The sequence below is a fragment of the Meles meles genome, chromosome 6, assembly GCF_922984935.1.
Source record: "Meles meles chromosome 6, mMelMel3.1 paternal haplotype, whole genome shotgun sequence".
In the NCBI taxonomy this organism is placed as follows: Eukaryota; Metazoa; Chordata; class Mammalia; order Carnivora; family Mustelidae; genus Meles; species Meles meles.
Genome location: NC_060071.1, coordinates 142,622,083 through 142,639,705, shown reverse-complemented (window position 1 = coordinate 142,639,705; position 17,623 = coordinate 142,622,083). Strand labels below are relative to the sequence as shown.

Sequence of the window (17,623 nt, the reverse complement as noted above, 5' to 3'; positions counted from 1 at the left end):
TATCTCGTCACACTTTGGTAACTAATATTCTGTGCTGTAAGCAGGATTCCTAAGATAATGGCTGAATTCCTAAGTAAATTCAATACTCTCCACCAGACTTTTTTTTTTTTTTTTTTAATAAAACATACAGGAAGGTACAAAGATCCTAAGTGGACAGCTTGGTGAACTTGACAAAGCAAACATGCCCACGGGCCCACAGCCGGGAGCGGACGCATCCAGCGCCCAGACGCTCATTCATGCCACCAGCCCCACCAGCCCTCCGTCTGTTCTTGACAACACTCTTCCATTCAGGGTTTACTAGCAGTCGTCTCAAGAAGGACTTGTAGGGACTATGTACCCTTTGGTGTCACATGTTTGGAAATACGTCTGGCCTTTATATTTGCTCACAACCCTTCCGGATATCAAATTCCCATGTCCCACTCTCTTTCCCTGGGGCCTTTATGCACTCACTGCTCCCCTGCCTTCCTGCACGGCGCTGACTTCTGTGGGCAAGTTAGAGGTCAGGCTGGTCTTGTCTCCCTCGGAATGACCTGACTTGGGGGTGGGAGGCACAGGAGGCCTGGATGCTCCCTGGAGGGCTCCTTTATCCTGACACCCTACAGTTTTACCAGGCCGGGTCTCAACTTGCCCGTGCTTCCTCTTTCCCTGCCAACCAGCTGTCCAAGCAGAGGCCGCATTTATTTCAGGCAGTTCTTCCGTGAAATGTGTTAGATCTCTTCTCCCTTTCACGGTTTAGGTTCATTTATTTATCATCAGGTAATCTCTGCACCCAGTGTGGGGCTCGAACTCACCACCCCAAGATCAGGAGTCATATGCTCTTCCGACTGAGCCCGCCAGGCGCCCTGAGCTTTCACCGTTTCAGTCGTATTGAAGGAGCCATTTCCACGAGTGTTGGACCTCCTTGGAGCTGCTTCCGCTCCTGCCACTTTCCTTTCAATCCTTTGTGAACCTGCATTTTTTCCTTCAAGAGTCGCCTCCGTTTCACCAAGCCCACTGTCCATGACCTTGACTGGGTCAGCAAGGGCTTCTGAAGTGATTCTGGCATCTGGAGTGGCTTTCCTCCCGGTTCTCCCCCAGGGCTCCGCAGCAGATGTCTCTCTCTCTGTTGTCTGACTCGGTGGGCTCCAATGGCAGAGACTCTAGGTTCCTCACTGGATTTCAGAGAGAAGTACTCGCTCATGGTTCAGCCGTCTGCAATGGTGTTTTCCAGTGTGGGCACTTTGCCTCCTATTTTTGTGTTCTGTGTGGTTATGGAGCATCAGAGGGCGCGTGGCCACCATCGTGCCCTGCTCTGGGGGTACCAGGCGTCGTGGCTGCCTGGATGGTGGCCCTGGGCTTGTGCAGAGAGCAGCCCGACTTGCCACAAGCTCCGTCTTGTTTTCTCAGCCATTTGCCATCGTTATGGGAAAGATTGTATCTTTTTTTTTTTTTTTTAAACTCCTGCTCATAATCCACATACATCAGAGTTCTTTCTCTCTTTCAACCAGCCATCTTCCATCTTGGGTTTTTTCCAACTCGGTCTTTTTGACTTAGTTCCTTTGCTGATTTGCTGTCGTGCTTAAGATCTGCCATTTTTCTTTCTGCTCGGTACCCGATCTCTGGATTCGAGGTCAGGAAGCCGTGATCGTTGAGCCAGGTCTGGCTTGCGGACTCTTTTTAAGCAGTCTCACTGGGACACGGCCACACCCTTCATGTTGTGTTGTGCGTGGCTGCTTTTCTTCCAGGCTCCAACAGCACAGTTGCTACAAAGACCACATGGCCTGCAGAGCCAGTATTCACAGTGTGGCCCTGTGCGGAAGTACAGAACCCCAGATCGTTCTCTCTTCTCCTCTGGCTGCAGTGACCACTGCTCTGCTGACTCCGCAGTCTGTGAATTCAGCCCAGATCTTTCTCTGGACCCGGACAACACCTGCTTACAGGAGGCCTCCCCTTGGATGCTCCACTTGCATCCAGAACTCAACAGTCAACATCAAACTGATCACTTCATTGACCCTCGCTCTCAGCTTCCCTGCATGCTCCCCGCTCAGGACCGTCTGGCCACACCAAGACTCTGAGAGGCACCCTTGACCCCCCGCCTCCCACCTGCCAACTTCTGCTCATCTCCAAGCTCTGTCTGTTCTCTCTCCCCAGCCACTCTCACATCTGTTCATTTCTCCCACCCCCACAGCCTCCGCCTGGCCGTGCAGAGGAGGGGAGCAGGGACAGGGACCCTGGGGACAGAGGCTCTGGCCCCCAGGGCTACCACTTCTGACTATAGACCAGTGCTCATGGCTGGGGCTCAGCTTCCTCACCCAGAGTGACAGAGACAGCAGTCTCCCACCTGCCCTTCTCCTTGCTTGCTGTTGGGGTCAAAGTTTTACATCACATTGTGTATTTCATTTACAACCTGTGGTGTAAGGTGCTGTGAAGATGGCAGAGCATCATGTAAAGGTGAGGATTCTGCTACCCTGCTTCTTCCTCCTGGAAGCCTCCCTGGATCACCCCACTGCAGGACCACCACCCCCTCCTTTAGCTGCATTCAGCCCTGAGGCCACAGTCCCTGACTCTGCAGTCAGACTGAGCCCCGTGAAGGTAGAGACTGATTCCTACTCACTTCTCTTCCCCTGATGCTCGGCTTTGGGCCTGGCACAAAGTTGAGGTTCTGTAAATGTTTGCAGAACCTGGCCATGTGCCCACAGGAAGCTCCTATTTTGAGGAAGAACAAATACACAGATGAGCGATCTGGCTCAGGCAGAGACCCGGCACCTGAAGTCTCAAACGGCTCCCACGGAAGAAGACATCCAGTGGGGTGACTCGTTCTGGAAAGAGACAGAGCAGGCCTCACCCAGGATGCAGACCTCCAGGGATGTGTGACCCATGTCTAGAAGCCCGCTGTGGCCCAGGGGGAGCCATCACGGGCACAGGACACGTGCGGTGACACACAGACTTCGGCAGTGCGGGCCACGCAGGCGTGCAGACCCCAGGCAGTGCCTAGAAGGCAGCAGACCCCCAGGGTGCATCCTCAGGGACCAGCCTAAGCCCGGGGACCCTCCCCCCATGCCATCAGACAAGTATAGGCTCTGGGATGCAAGCTGCAGAGCCTTCCTGCAGGGGGCTGGGACCGGAGGCCATTTGTCAGGGGAGAGGCTGCACCCAAGTCCAGCTACCCACAGGACTACTGTCTTCCTCCCCCATCCTGGGGGCCTGTCCAGGTGCTGGACAGCTGGCATTCCCAGACATCGCTAAGTAGCTGGCACCCCAAAGCCAGCCTGCCTGGCACCCGAGAGGTGCGTATATTTCTTGATCGTGACACTGGTTTCGTGGCTGCTGGGCAAGGAGGCGAACGGGAGCAGAGTCCCCTGCCATGGATCACACATGCACTGGGGTCCGCAGAGCCCCCCACCCTGATGTGCCTCCTTTCTCTACCATCCCTGGCTCCACAGACCTCCCCCTGAACTAAAAGGACGGTTTCCTCACTCTTTCCCTGTGAGTCATCATGCAGTCATGCCTGGTTTGTGCCCGGGATATGGGCTGCCTGGCACCCCCCCCCCCAAACCCACACCCAGGGTCCCATCTCAGCCCAGGGGAAAGGGAAGGCTTGCTGAGGGCAGGATGCTTTTCTAAAGAGCCTATTTCTCAGAGCATAGAAGCCCTTAACTGGAAGGGGCTCAGCCCAGCCGCAGCCCATGGGGTCTCCTTTTCCTCAACCCTCCTCCACGGTGGACCTCAGCTATGACCACGATGCTCCCTCCCCTAACCTCTTGTGCCCCTGTGCAAGTGACTTCTCCCCCAGGGGACATTTGGCAACTCCTGGAGACACTTGTCAAAACTTCGAAGGGGCAGAGGGGAGGTGGCGGCATGAAGAGGGCAGGGACCAGCGGTGCTGACGAGCACCCTACAACGTGCAGGGCAGCTCCCCGCCGTAAGGAATTACCCCGTCCCCGAAGCCCGCAGTGCTGAGCTTGGCCCGGGTGCTGTAGGGAACTCTCTGTTCCTGCTGTTTCAGGAACCACCCTCCAGGCCTGCAAAGTGGCTGTGAGAATGGACACGCCCACCAGGCAATCCCAATCAAGCCTTGTCTTCTACCAACACCGAGGATATAGATTTCTGAGTTCTGAAATCTGTACTTCTCCCCTCCAACACCTGGGCGTCTCCTGTTCTGTAAGTTGCTAGTTCCTGGCATGTGCCTCTTTCTCTTAGAGACTTCTAGAAGTTTTCTTACATTCTGCACCCTAGGGTCTTAGTATCCAGTCCCAATGTCCTCCGCCTTTGCCTTCTGGGATGCTGTCCTACAGAAAACGTGTAACTTGAACAACCATCTACACGGTCTTTGGCTTTCTGTGTCTCCCTTAAGGTTTCTTGGACCCCAAGATCATGACCATATTTTCCTGTACTTTCAGGATTCATTTTTAAGATTAGGACTTCAATCCCCCGGTGATCGCTTCTTACGACTGGTGTAAGGAAAGGAGCGCCCTCTTCTTTCCTTGTGGCCTTGGCCAGCGCCTCGGACTTGGCCTCATGCTCCAGTCAGATGGTTCCCTTCACCATCCCGCAGAGACACACGGGCAGGGGTGTCGTCTGTCTCTGAGAGCCAGGGTTCGCCTGCCTTCTCAGAGCTTCACACAGAACCCCCGGGGGAGGCTCACCTCCCGCCTGTCCCCTGACATCCTGTGCCTGAAACGGGCCAGCACAGGAAACACTCAACGGGAAATTAAAATTCACCTCAACCTTAAGTGCCCCTGCTTTTCTGCACTAGAAACAGTTGAAGAGAAGCTCTGATTCAGCACCAAGGTGGACCCCAAGCAATCAAGTTTAATTAACCAGCCCTGGGAGGAGCCCTTAAGGACCAGCATCACGTCCACCAGCATAAGGACAGAAGACGCCGGAGAACCACCGTCCAAGTCCGTCCCTCCACGCGCCCCTGGTACGGGTGGGCCGCCTGGGATTCCTCCTCCTCCGGCCCAGCAGGTCAGCAGAACCCAAGCCCCAAGTCCAGACCTAGCTCCCTCTGGGGCCGTCTCTTAAATTGAGACGCTCCCCACCTGATGGGAGCAAGTTGAGGGCAAGCTCCAATCACGGGTGGGACTGGAGGCCATGGGTCTGGCTGGAGCCCGGCCTGGGGGCCTCGGAGGGAAGATAGCATCAGAGGCACAAAAGGGAAGGAGAAACCATGGCTCGCAGCCAGTGGGGGAGCTGGGCCCAGCACTCAGATGGGGCCCATCCAGGCAGGTCACGCTGAGTGCAGAGCTGAGCAGAGCGGGACTACTGAGGGAAACAAGAAAACCAAAGTCCGCAAAGGCACTGCTGCCTCCCTCCCTCCAGGGAAGCCGTGCTAGGTGCAAACAGAAGAGCAGGTACAGAAAGATCCTCCCGGATGATCCACGGGGCCTTCTGGGAGAAGACAGAAGGAGGCAGAGCATCATGGAGGAATGGGGTCCCCAGGCCAAGCAGGACCAAAGACTGGGAGGGCGAGGACCCGGCTCCAGTTCCTCCAGTGCACGGGGTCCTGCTCCACTCAGTCTCATGGAGAAGGTGTCTGCGGGTGGAGGCGGGGTCCTTGAAGGCCACTGCCAGTGACCAGTGCCATGGTCAGGTCTAGGTAGAGGGCCATGCTCACTGGACGTGAGCTTGATCGCCACTGTTTCCGGGCTCCGGGCCTTGGGGCAATCCTTCCCACCCACAGAGCCTCAGCTTTCTCATCTGTAAAGTGGGACATTAATACATGCACCTTACAGAATTCTTGCAAAAATTAAATGATGACTATTACCTGGTGAGATCTCTTGCGTTGTGAAGGTGGGGGCTGGTTCACAGCGACAATGAGAGACCGGGAGCTGGGGGGGGGTGGGGTGTGTGTGTGTGTGTGTGTGTGTGTGTGTGTGTGTGTGTATGTATGTATGTGTGGTGGGTTGGCTTTGTGAGATGAGCTCAGGGAGCAGCAGGAGGGAAAGGAAACCAGCACCATCTTCCAGTAAAGAGAAGAGGCCTCCTTGCTTTTGTCGGCTCTCCACACGGCGGGACATGGACCCTGCCCGTACCAGCTCGTGAGCATCAGCCCAGAGCAGCTCTCCGCCATCAGTCACTCCCCGGGGGGCAGCTGTGCCAGGATCAGCTGCTCTGTGGAGGCAATCTGCAGGAGAGGGGCCGCGGTCAGAGCCCCCCGGGGAATGCTTGTCCAGCCACCTGAAGCAGAGGGGAACCTGGGTTTGTGGATTTCAGCAGCCCGGCCCCTCCCTCCCGGGGCCCACTTTGCACGCATGCAATCAGCACCCGCTCCTGCTCACCCTCTCCTGGGGCCACCACACACTTGCCTGGCCGTGGTCCACCAATTCCCAGAGCCGGGAGTCCATTGCTCTGTACCTTCTTCCAGGGTAGAGCTGCCACATGAGGGGCAGCTGGGAGAGGGTCAGCCGGCTGGGGGACATGGGCTCCTGGGGGTGCACGGGCATCTGCCACATGTGCACTGTGATGCTGGGTTCATGCTAAAGGGACCCGAGAGGAGGTGTCGCATCAGGGCCTGGGCTCCCGACAGCTGGGCCACACGAAAACACACTCAGTCCCGGATGCCTGGCCCAGCTCGTGAGCTGCCCCTTGTGATGCAAATGTTTTCAGAATCCCAGACCGAAACCCATGGTACCATCTCTTGGAGGTTTGGTCTAGACCTGGGATGACGGGTTCTCTCTTGGCTCCCTCCCAAGTATGGTCCTCCCACCGACGTGCACCCTGCCTTGCCCCACTGTACCCCTGAAAAGTTAGCCACTCTTCCTACCCATCAGCAACCTTGGGTCTGCACTGATTATGCCTTGGGCCTCTGTCTCGGCCATTTCTAGAGATGTTTTAACCTTCTTTTTTTAAAAGTAAGGTGTCCGTACACCTTAGGACTGAGAAGTGATGGGTTTCCCCAAAATATATGTTGTAGTTTTGATCCTGACCTTCATAGACTTATTATAAACACAAAAAATGAAATCTGGCCAACACAGAAAGGTATAAAAGTGAGTAAGCACTCGGCGAAACCCCCACCAACCATAACCAAGCTGCCTTGGTTATGCAAAACAGAATGGAAATTTCTCTACAGCAGCTTTATCTGAGTATCTGTCTTTCTGATGAGCATACTAGCCTTTTATCAATCGTCCATAGGGCAAATAAGTTTTCTCAGTTTGCTGCCTTAACTTTCGCTACCGGCTCTTTTTGCAGAAGAAATGCTTTCAACTACATGGCAAAATCTGCTTCCCTTTGGATTGTGGCTCTAGATAGGGTGTTGGCGACAAAGTATAGGCCCAAGCTGGCCTGTGAGCTCTTTTTGTCAATAAAGCTTTATTGCAGATAAACAGATGCTCATTCCTTTACAAGCTGTCTTTGGCTGGTTGTGCCCAAGGGCACAGTCCAGGAGTCACCATAGGGTCCTTTGGGCCTGCAACACGGAAAATATTTACTATCAGACCCTTTACAGAAAGTTTATAGAAACCACCTTGGGTTCACTCAGGCTCAGAAAGCTGCTTCCTGGGGCACCTGGGTGGCTCAGTGGGTTAAGCCTCTGCCTTTGGCTCAGGTCATGATCCCAGGGTCCTGGGATTGAGCCCTGCATCGGGCTCTCTGCTCAGCGGGGAGCCTGCTTCCCTTCTCCTCTCTCTCTAACTACTTGTAATCTCTGTCAAATCAATAATTAAAATCTTTAAAAAAAAAAAAAAAAGAAAGCTGATTTCCATCCCAAGATTATATGTGAAATCCAGGTCTACTACTAAGAAGTAAGTATTCTCAATAAGGGGAAATGCTCATTCTCCAGATACCCCCCTGCATACCCTGCTACCTGATTTGAATCCACTTTTCCTACTGGGAAAAGTGGATTTTAAAAAAAAACTATTTTTATGCTTCTAAAAAAACAAACCAAACCAAACCAAAACAACTACCAAAATATTTTGTCCAGAATTTTTTTGCATGCTTTATTTGGGGTAGGTGTGGAAAAGACTTTTCAGGGCTCTCCACCAAAAATGTTCTGGATAACCTCTATGAAGAGTGCTAGAAGTGTTCTGTATTGTTTAAAATGTCAGCGAATCGTTTATAATGACCTAAATGGCATTTTCAAGACTTTGACAAGCTTTTACCATATCACACAGAGCTATTTATTGTACACCTCTCCGATGGCTCTAAACCCCTCACCTGGGGCCACTGTTTCCAACCTCAGTGATTACCTTTAACACCTGGGGATCTTTTGAGCCGCAAAGGGTGTTAGACTCTACCCTAGCTTCCGGATCCGGGATCCGTTTCCCAGATGGGATTCCGGAAGGTGATTATCTGTCAGATGCCCCCAAGGCTTTTCAGCTGTGGTCTGTGACTCACCTGTCACAGAGGTATATTATTCCTGTTTTGCTGATAAGGAACCCGAAGCTGAGGTTTCTTTTACCCCTGTGGGCTCACCCGCTGCCTCTAGGTTGCAATGCCTCCTGCCCGGGCCTGGAAAACTCCTACTCATGCTGCAGGGCCCAGGTGATTAGCGACCCCATCTGTGAAGCTTACCCAGCATGCACTGGGAGCAGTACTGGGCCCTGACCTATGGAGCTTCCTCGGCCTCCCAATGAGGGTTGCATCCTCTGATGCTCATAAGCTCACGCTACTGGGGTTCCCGGGGTCTGTGTCACGCACAGACATCACTGCACTTGGACCCTGCATGAGCTGAGTTTTTCAGGACAAGCGAGAATGGTCTCCTCTTGCCTCTGTCCCGGGCTCCCATATTGCTGAAAGAGCCAGGTCCGCCCAGACTGAGGTCCTTGCGCAGGCCTCCCACTTCCCACCCACCCCGCACCCCGCACCCCCGTGCCTGGCAACTCACTGTGCTGCCGGGGTACCCCCTGCCCCGAGCTCTCTGGGAGGGACTGAGCCGCACGACCACGGTCACCCAGGTCCTCCCCTTCTCGTCCTCGTAGATGCCAGGCCTCACGGCCCACAGACGGTGCGGGGGCACCCCAAGCCACGGAGAAGCCCCAGAGGCCATGGCAACACCGCAGCCCACCGGGGGCCTAGAGGCACAAGTGAGGCCTCCCAGGTGCTGAGCCGCCTTAAGTGGAGCGGTTCCCGCGCGGGGCGGGGCCAGAGGGCGGGGCCACACTGGGGAGCAGGGCCTGGGCCACAGCAAGGGTCCACCCAGGGGTGGGGAAGGCAGCTCATCGCAGGGGGCAGGCAGAGGCGGAGCCGAAGGGCGGGGGCTGGAGGAACTGGCCAGTTCCAGATGGCTGGGACAGGACCTTGAGCTAAAGGAGGTGGGAAGCCCCTCCCTGGGTACCGGGACAGACAGACAGACAGACAGACAGACAGACACACACACACACACACACACACACACACACACACCCACACACACCCCTCCCCCCCCCCCCACCAGCCTCTGCGCCCAGGACAGTGGTGTCTCCCTAACACTCTACTTGCCTCCCAAGATCCCTCCGCAGCCTCCTCCCCGCACACCCCCTCCCCGCACACCCCCTCCCCAGTCACCTCCTACTCCCCACCCCTGCCTTAGGGCATGTGCCCAGCCCTCAGGGAAACCTCCCCGCCCCAGGTCCCGGGCTAGCACAGACAGCTTGTCTTCCACCCCTGGGACCATTCCTTCCATGGGACTCCGTGTCAGGACCCTTCTCTGAGCTTAGAAGCCTCCCTCTAAGCAAAGCGCCCTCAAGCACAGTGGGCTCTTTCCCCTGGGGGTATCTGGCCAACGTGCAGAGCACAAATCAAACCCTCCCATCAGAGAATGAGCCAGTGCCCCAGGGACATTTGAGATCAGAATCATGCGGTGACAGAAACCAGGCCTGGGGAGAGAGGGTGTGTGGCCGTCTTGCCCACCCATCTTTGGCCACGGGGTCCGAAGTGTCCACCTGGCCTCGCCGTGAGGCCACAGAAGCAAGAGACGGGCCATTTGGCGGGCACGCAGGCTTTGTTTGAATGCACCACGAAGGGATCATTTTCTTTTTGAAAAGCAGAGGTATGAGTCTTCTAGTTCACATTGCAATAATTATGCAGATGATCTCATTCCTCTGGGAAGACTGAAAAATGATTTCTGGCCGGGTTCCTGATCTGGTATAAATGGCAGGAAGAGCGAGCACCTTTGAAGAAATCACCGGGCGGCTTCTGTAGAGGCCGGAGCCTTTTTCATAGCAATTCCACCGCCTCCCCCGGCGTCTTCCCATCTGGCCTGGGATCGGGGTGGTCCTAAGAGAAAGGACATTATGGTCTTGATAAAGTGACCACATATGTGGGTTACATCTGTTACCGTATTCCATTGGTTGGAGCAGGCCCCACCCACATCCGGAGGGGACCCATCACCCACCCTGGAGGGGACCAGGAGCCAGGAATCATGGGAACCCCCCAGAGCCTGTCTGCTGCAAGAACCAGCCCCCAAGTTGCTATGAGGATCGGACGAATGTGTGTAAAGTGCAGTGCCTGGTACATCGCGGGTCTTCAAGAACTGATGTCGGATAGTTATGTTTGCACGCTGGTCCCTTCCCCAAGGGCAATCCATCAGTCTTGCCCTTGGAACGCAGTTGTAACTAGTACTTACCTCTGTGTCTCCTCTGGTAGTGATATTCTCAGCCTCGCTCCCTGATGAGCAGGTGTGTGGCTGTAGAGCGGCTAGGGGCAGAGTTCGTCCATAGGTACAGAGCACGGTGCCAAGCAAGACAGTTGACCTGTGTCGTCTTATTTATGTCCTCCCAACAGCTCCATGAGCTAGAGATTGTCATCCGCATCTCATAAACCAAGAAATGGAGGCTTGAGCAGTTTCAAAGCCTAAGCATGGTGGGCAGTAGGGGAAGAGGGTGAACCCACGTGCTCCTGGCTTAAGACTCCTATGCACGCAGGCAGGGAACATGGTGGCAGAACCGGAAGTAAAGAGATTTCCCCCGACTGCAGCCAAAATGGCAGCAGGGTCTGCAGTGAGACGAAAAACACCTCCCCATGCGTATGGGGACAAGACGTAAGTAGAGGCTTCCATGAGCAACCGAACAAAATCAGCAGAGGGTATAGGGACCCCGAAGGAACAGACTGCTTCACTGACTGCCCTTCTCCTGCCATGTCCCCTCATCCCTTGGACCTGCCCTAAAGAAAGACCAGGGCTGGCAGGCAATGAGAACAAAAGTTTGGACCTTGTCCTGCAGCTGACTTTTGAGCAGATCATGTCTGAGACATGGCAATGTCTCCGAGCCAGGCTGTCCATCTTTGGGACCGACAACTTGGAGTATTTACGCTCTGGAGTGGATGTCCCCAAAGTCTTAAGACTTTGAGACACAGACCTGTCCAGGATTGCTCTCTGGTCAAGCCCGGTAATAACTGTGTAGCCTTGCCTGGACCCTTTGCTGTCCTCCTCCAGCAGGGGAAGCCCTTCAGAAGCCTCCCCAAGCCCTGTGTCCCAGCACGAGGACCACCCAACCTGGGGGGATGATTCCAGACCCTGAGTAAAGGGAGCACAGAGCAGAGTTCGGAAGGCTGTTAAGAGTCACTGAGATCTCCATATGATCTGCTCAGTTTCTCCCACATGCTGAGCCCAAAACACCCAAGGCAGGCAGGACACCAGAGGCAGATGGCCTGGAAACAGCATGGCACAGAAGGGCTTGTTCCACTGGGAAAGCAGCAGGAATGGACTTGGAAGAGAGAAAATTCAGGGTGCATTGGAAGACCAGGAAATAATGAGGACTAGCCAGGGCTGAGGACACGGGCTCATAAGATGAAGGATGAGAAATGGGACAGTGTAAGCAAGAAGAGGATGTCCATCGTCTACTATATGGATCTAAAGGGCTGCCAGACCAGTTGGTTTCAGCTGAGTTGGTCAGGGGCACTGATGATGCTGGACAAAGGGAATGGTGTCTGAACACACTTGGTAAATGTCTGAACTAATGGTAAGACAAACGAGGGACACGCTAATCAGCCACTACTAGGAAAGGCCTGAGTGGTGATGGCTCAGTTAACAACACACACAAGAACATCTAAATTCCAGCTCTGCTCATGTCCATTGGTGAACAGAATAAATTCTCAGGTTGTTAAAAGAAACTCAACCTCTTGGGGTGCCTGGATGGCTCAGTCTGTGAAGCATCTGCTTTCAGCTCAGGTCATGATTTCAGGGTCTAGGGATCGAGCCCCACATCAGGATCCCTGCTGGGCAGGGAGTCTGCTTCCACCTCTCCTGCTCTCTCTGCTTGTGCTCTGTCTCTCTCAAATAAATAAATAAAATCTTAAAATATAAAATAAAATAAACCCAATCATGGAACCAAAGAAGGATGAGGACAGCTTTGCTGATTCCCCAGCATTGAAGATGTCCTCTGCTTTCTTCCAAGGTTATATTCTTTTACTTACCATAATTAGGTAGGATTGATTTTTGTGTCTGATGTAAGGAAAGGATCCAGATTAATTTTTTTCCATATTGATATCCGACTAACTTAACATCATCTGATAAAAAACTGTTCTCTCTCTCCCTTACGGTATTGTCACCTCTGACATAGCATTGGGACCAAATATGCATGGGTCTGTTTCTGGATTCCCTTTGCTCTTCTGTTATCCTACTTTTCCATCCTTGTGTCAACAACACATTGTTAATTACCATAGCTTTCAAATAGGTATTGATATCTTAGAGCGTAAGTCCCTTAGCCTTGTTCTTTTTCTATAGTGCCTTAGCTATTGTGATGGCTAATTTCGCGTGTGGACTTAATGGTGTTTGAAGATGAAATTAATATTTAAATTGGTGAACCTTGACTGAAGCAGATTGCTCTCCACAATATGGATGGGCCTCATCTAATCAGTCAAAGGCCTGAAAAGAACACAAATACAGATTCCCTCAAGAGAGGGAATTCTCCAACAGACTGGTTTTGGACCTCATCTGATTATTTAGAATCAGACTCTCCTGAGTCTCCAGCCTGCAAGCCTTCAGACTGGAACTCCACTGTTTGTTCTCTTGGGTCTCAAGCCTGCTGGTTCACGCTTGACCCAGATTTTGGACTCACCAGACTCCCAAAATCATGTGAACTAATTCATTATAATAAATCTCTTCCTATTCTACACACGTGCACACACACACACACACACATCCTATTGGTTGTTTTTCTAGAGAACCCTGACTAATTTAACTATTCTCTACCCTCTGCATTTCCATATGAATTTTAGAATCAGTGTGTCAATCCTAGAAAGCCCTGAGAGGATTCTGATTTGGATTGTGTTGCATCTGTAGGTGTATTTGAAGAAAGTCAAACATTGTATATCTCTCCATAATTTAGGTCATCTTTCATTTTTCCTATGTTTTCATTAGATTTATCCTTGGATATTTAATGCCAGTTTCAGTTGTGTCATTTTAAATTCTGTACCAGATTTGTTGCTGGTACATGGAAATGCACCTGGGTTTTGCACGTTGACCTATGTCAAAAGATCTGGATAAAGTCACTGAACACTAATAGCTTTCCTGATACTTTGGGAAATTCTCAGCCATCGTATCTCCAGTTATTCCTACCTTGTTCTCTCCCCTTTCTCTAGGACTCCAGATCTACCTCGTTAGACCTTTTAAACTATGTGCCATGTCTCCTATGCCCTTTTCTGCTTCTTAAAATTATTATTATTATTATTTGTCTCTCTGAACTTTGATTTTGGTGTTTTATAGTGGCTTACCTTACTGGTTATTAATCCTGTGGTTAATTAATCTTACTGGTTATCATTTGCTGTGTCTGATCTGCTCTTAAACCAATTAGATTTCTTAATGGCAGATATTGTATTTATCAGAGCCAGAAAGCCCATTTGATGCTTTTTTATAGATTCATACTTTCTCTGATAATCTGTACCCTTTTAACCACTTGTTCCTTATTCTTTCTATATCCTTGGACATACTAATCAGTTCTTTTCAAGTTCTTTTCTGACATCTCTGGCTTGCCGGGGGGGTCTTCTTCTATTATCAGCTTTTTCTCTTGGAGTAGTTTTTTTTTTTTAATTCTTTTTTTTTTTAAGATTTTATTTATTTGACAGACAGAGATCACAAGTAGGCAGAGAGGTAGGCAGAGAGAGAGAAGGAAGCAGGCTCCCTGCTGAGCAGAGAGCCCGATGGGGGACTCAATCCCAGGACCCTGAGATCATGACCTGAGCTGAAGGCAGAGGCTTTAACCCACTGAGCCACCCAGGCGCCCCAATCTCTTGGAGTAGTTTTTAAAAGAATACCAAATATTACACATAAAAGCCCAGAAAGGTCCTAGATAATGTAATCACCCAGAGGGAGTTAACCCTTTCCTCTGCTGGGCAGGTGGAGTGAGGAATGAGGTATTGAACAGCCTAATTCCAGAAGGACAGAACAGAGGCAAGGTTTGGTTCCAATAATTATCAGCTGATTTACCTCCCATCTGCCCTGTGCCCCTAGTGGGACTTCCGATCGGGGCATGGTAGGTCTTGGTCTCAGCATAGAGAGACTACAGAGGATTCGGTTTTGTGTTGGGGAGGAGGGTGTGTCTCTCTGCTCTTTAGCGTCCTGTCCCAAGCTGCGTCCATTTGTAAAAGACCTTTAGGGATGGGACAGCAGCCTCGTCTTTGAGGCCCCTTCAGGCTCCACATTTGCCCAGCTGCACACAGAATCAGCAGGTGCTCCCGGGAAACAAGCAGCTACAGGTGGCCTATGGTTAATGGGTGATGGCTGGTGTCAGGTCCCTCCCCCCTCCAGGGCCTCCGCTCTTCTCACCGTTGTCTCCATTTTTATGCGGAGGGACAAAGAAGGGTGCAGCTAAACACATTTCATTTTCAATTTGGAAAAACAGGGAGAGCCTCAAATAAATTCACAGAAAAGGAAACGCCAACGGCCAGCCACCATGTGAGAACACACTGAGCCTCACAACCAAGAAAAGGCAAACTTACATAATTGTGCATTTTAAACAGGAATAGTATCGGCACACACCCACACACGAAAGCGCTCAGTAATACAGAACATTGCCAAGTGCACAGTCCACCTCCTTGGCCACTCCCATTCTCGGCGAGGAGGAGGCGAAATGGAACCCCCTATCAGTTTCTACAAAATTAGCTAGGAACTTAGGCCTTCCCAAGGAGAGATCCCCCAGTGGCTTGTTCCTCCAGCCCCTTCTCCCGCCGCCCGACGTGGGATAGCTTCTCACCTTGTGGGCATCCACTTCTCCAGTCTCCCCCTAGATAGACTCCACCCCTGTCCACGGGTGAGCCCTCCCTGCCCATGCCCCTCCTCCCCTGCAGAGTGTCCGCCTGGTCTGGCCCTTGCTCTAGATCACGGTGCAGGCTTTGGCCAGGTGGGAATTCTCAGGTGGGCACTGCCGGGTCTTACAAGCCTGGGGGAGGGGAGGAGCAGTTAGTCTGATGGGCTCTAGCCTGTGGACCCAGGGTGGGCCTGGCCTCTCTGATTTAAGCTTCCTTATCCGCAAGAACTAAGCTGCCAGCCATTTCATTAATAAATCTATAAAGTTGGCATTTCTCCCAAGGACAAACACGTTTCCCGGAGCATAGGACAGTCTAAAGCCAAATCGAAGAAACATTTTCTTCGTTAGCGGGGGCCTGTCTCGCCCTTGCAAATTTGGTCTCTATTATTGTCAGAGAGACTTTGGATTTCTTCTCTGCTCCAGGGGAAGGAGTATGGAGTGGAGAGCGGCTTTCAGCTTTTTTAGGGTGAATGTGTTTAGCCCCACCTTCTCTGTCCCTCCCCATAAAAATGGAGAGAAAGGGAGCCATGGGTGCTGATCCCTCCAGACACAGTAATAGTTTCCATCTGCCAGGGAGCCAGAAAACCAGGGGAACACGGGGTGCAGCCTGGGGGCAGGGACTCCTTCCTGCCTCCTCTTTGATCAGAACAAATGGCTCACACCGTCTTGTCAGACTTCTGTGATGCCCTCCTGCTTCCTTGGCCTTAACTTACAGCATGTGGGTTTATCGTGTCAGGCTAGTATTTAAGGCTTTATATCTTGGTCTCCCCCTTGACTCTGGCTCCCTGAGAGAAAAGGAGCTCAGAGTACTTGAAAGCACGTGGGGTTTGCTGTCAAACATCCCTGAATCCAAAGCTCCATTCCAGCCTTTCTACTTGTGTGACCTTGAGCTGATGCCTTAACCCTCGTGAGCCTAAAGCCTGTCTGGCTTGTGACATGGCTTCAGTCAATAGCAATTTTCCAACTGAGTGTAAGATCTCATTTCTCCTTCATCTCTGTGTTGCAGCATGGAAGCCGGTGCCAGAAACATGGGAAGGCCGCAGCAAATATTTGTTGGACTGAAATGTCCTTTAATCAGATTATTACCTGGTTCAAAACAGCCCCGGGGAGTGACCGGGTGGCTCTGTCCGTTAAGTGCTTTCGGCTCAGGTCAGGATCCTAAGACCCTGGGATCGAGCCCAGTATCTGGCTTCCTGCTCAGCTGGGAACCTGCTTCTCCCTCTGCCTCTGCTGCTCCCCCTGGTTGTGCTCTCTCTCTCTGTCAAATAAATAAAATCTTTTTAAAACAAACAGAAAACCAGCCCCAGTCACGTCCTACAGGAACCTAGAGGTGTGTTGAAACATAACTCAGAGACTCTCTTCCTGCAAATGCCTTGACGCAAGCGCACTCAGAAATGAAAGTCTTCTCTGTACAGCAGAGACCCTGGGTATTGTGAGATTGCAGTGAAACAGAGTTTGGAGGGGTCTGGTAGATGGAGCAGCATGGGGCTCCCATGGCCCCTGGGTCCCTGTAATTGCCAGGGCTTACAGAGGGCTCGCTCTGTGACTGGCCTAGTTAGGTGAGCCCAATTGCAAGGTAGGTCATGCCATCTGATGGGCGGTGGGGCAGCCCTACGGCACCAGGAGCTCTTCCCCACTGCGGTACAAAGCTTCCTCGCGCATGCGTGGGACTCCACCAGCATCGCCTCTCTGCAGCCTCTCCTCTGGCTCGTTGGACTGTGCTTTTAAATGGTTCTTCATTTAATCCGTCAGAACGACCCAGAAGGAAGCAATTGGCTGTAAGTGGGTCATCCCCTGAAGCCCAGTGGCAGCATCTGATGATGGAGAAATTGGGTCTTTGCAAAGAGCAAGCATCTCACCAAAGGCTAGGATGGGGGGGTGCCCCATGGGACCTCTGCTGCTTGGGCTCTTCTCATTTTGGAGATGAGGACCCGAGGCTGAGAAAGTGACCATCACTTGGCCAAGACCCAGAGCTGATTAGCGAGAGAGCTAGAACCTGAACCCCGATTCAGAAGCCCAAAGGGCATGGGGGACACTCTGCAAACTTGATACTTCAATTGATGGAAACCAGGCTGCTATGGACAAGCTGGGCACCTGCAACCCCCAAGAACTCAGCAAACCTCTCTGATTACATTGCCAAATGCTAACCCCTCCCATATTCCTGCGGGACACCTGAGGCCCCGTCTCAGGCTGCACTGCCCTCACGAAGGGCATCATCTTATTGAAATTCGGGACCCATAAGTTCCGGCTTCTCTAGAAGATGTTCCAGGGATGGAGTGGAGAGCACATCCCAGGAATGTAATGGTATGCGAGACTGCCCGGTATGCGAGGCTGTGGTCATGGTTACGGTTGCTTGGAGATTTCAGGTCCTGGGGATTCTGGCCTATGGGTGACTTTCAGGAGGGCAGACGGATTAAGCTATCTCTCCCTCCCCCTTGTTCATATAAACATCATGAGGACCCTCCCACTCTTTAGAATGAGCC

The 17,623-nt window shown here is 52.2% G+C and overlaps 1 protein-coding gene across 1 annotated transcript; it reads right to left on the bottom strand.

Moving 5' to 3' along the window:
- Positions 1-6,055: 6,055 nt before the first annotated feature.
- On the bottom strand, positions 6,056-8,965 carry TCL1B (TCL1 family AKT coactivator B). Its single transcript, XM_046007900.1, has 3 exons — positions 8,804-8,965; positions 6,288-6,458; positions 6,056-6,106 (listed from the first exon to the last, which is right to left on the bottom strand). Exons 1-3 carry the CDS (start codon positions 8,963-8,965, stop codon positions 6,056-6,058), a joined length of 384 nt encoding a protein of 127 aa, XP_045863856.1.
- Positions 8,966-17,623: the final 8,658 nt, after the last annotated feature.

Bases quoted from the DNA above. Each gene is read 5' to 3' on its own strand.
- TCL1B (XM_046007900.1), bottom strand. From the start codon at position 8,965: ATGGCCTCTGGGGCTTCTCCGTGGCTTGGGGTGCCCCCGCACCGTCTG. The intron at 6,459-8,803 runs GTGAGTTGCCAG...GGGTCCCTTTAG, and splicing joins GGGGGTACCCCGGCAGCACA to CATGAACCCAGCATCACAGT. The intron at 6,107-6,287 runs GCAAGTGTGTGG...CCTCTCCTGCAG, and splicing joins AATTGGTGGACCACGGCCAG to ATTGCCTCCACAGAGCAGCT.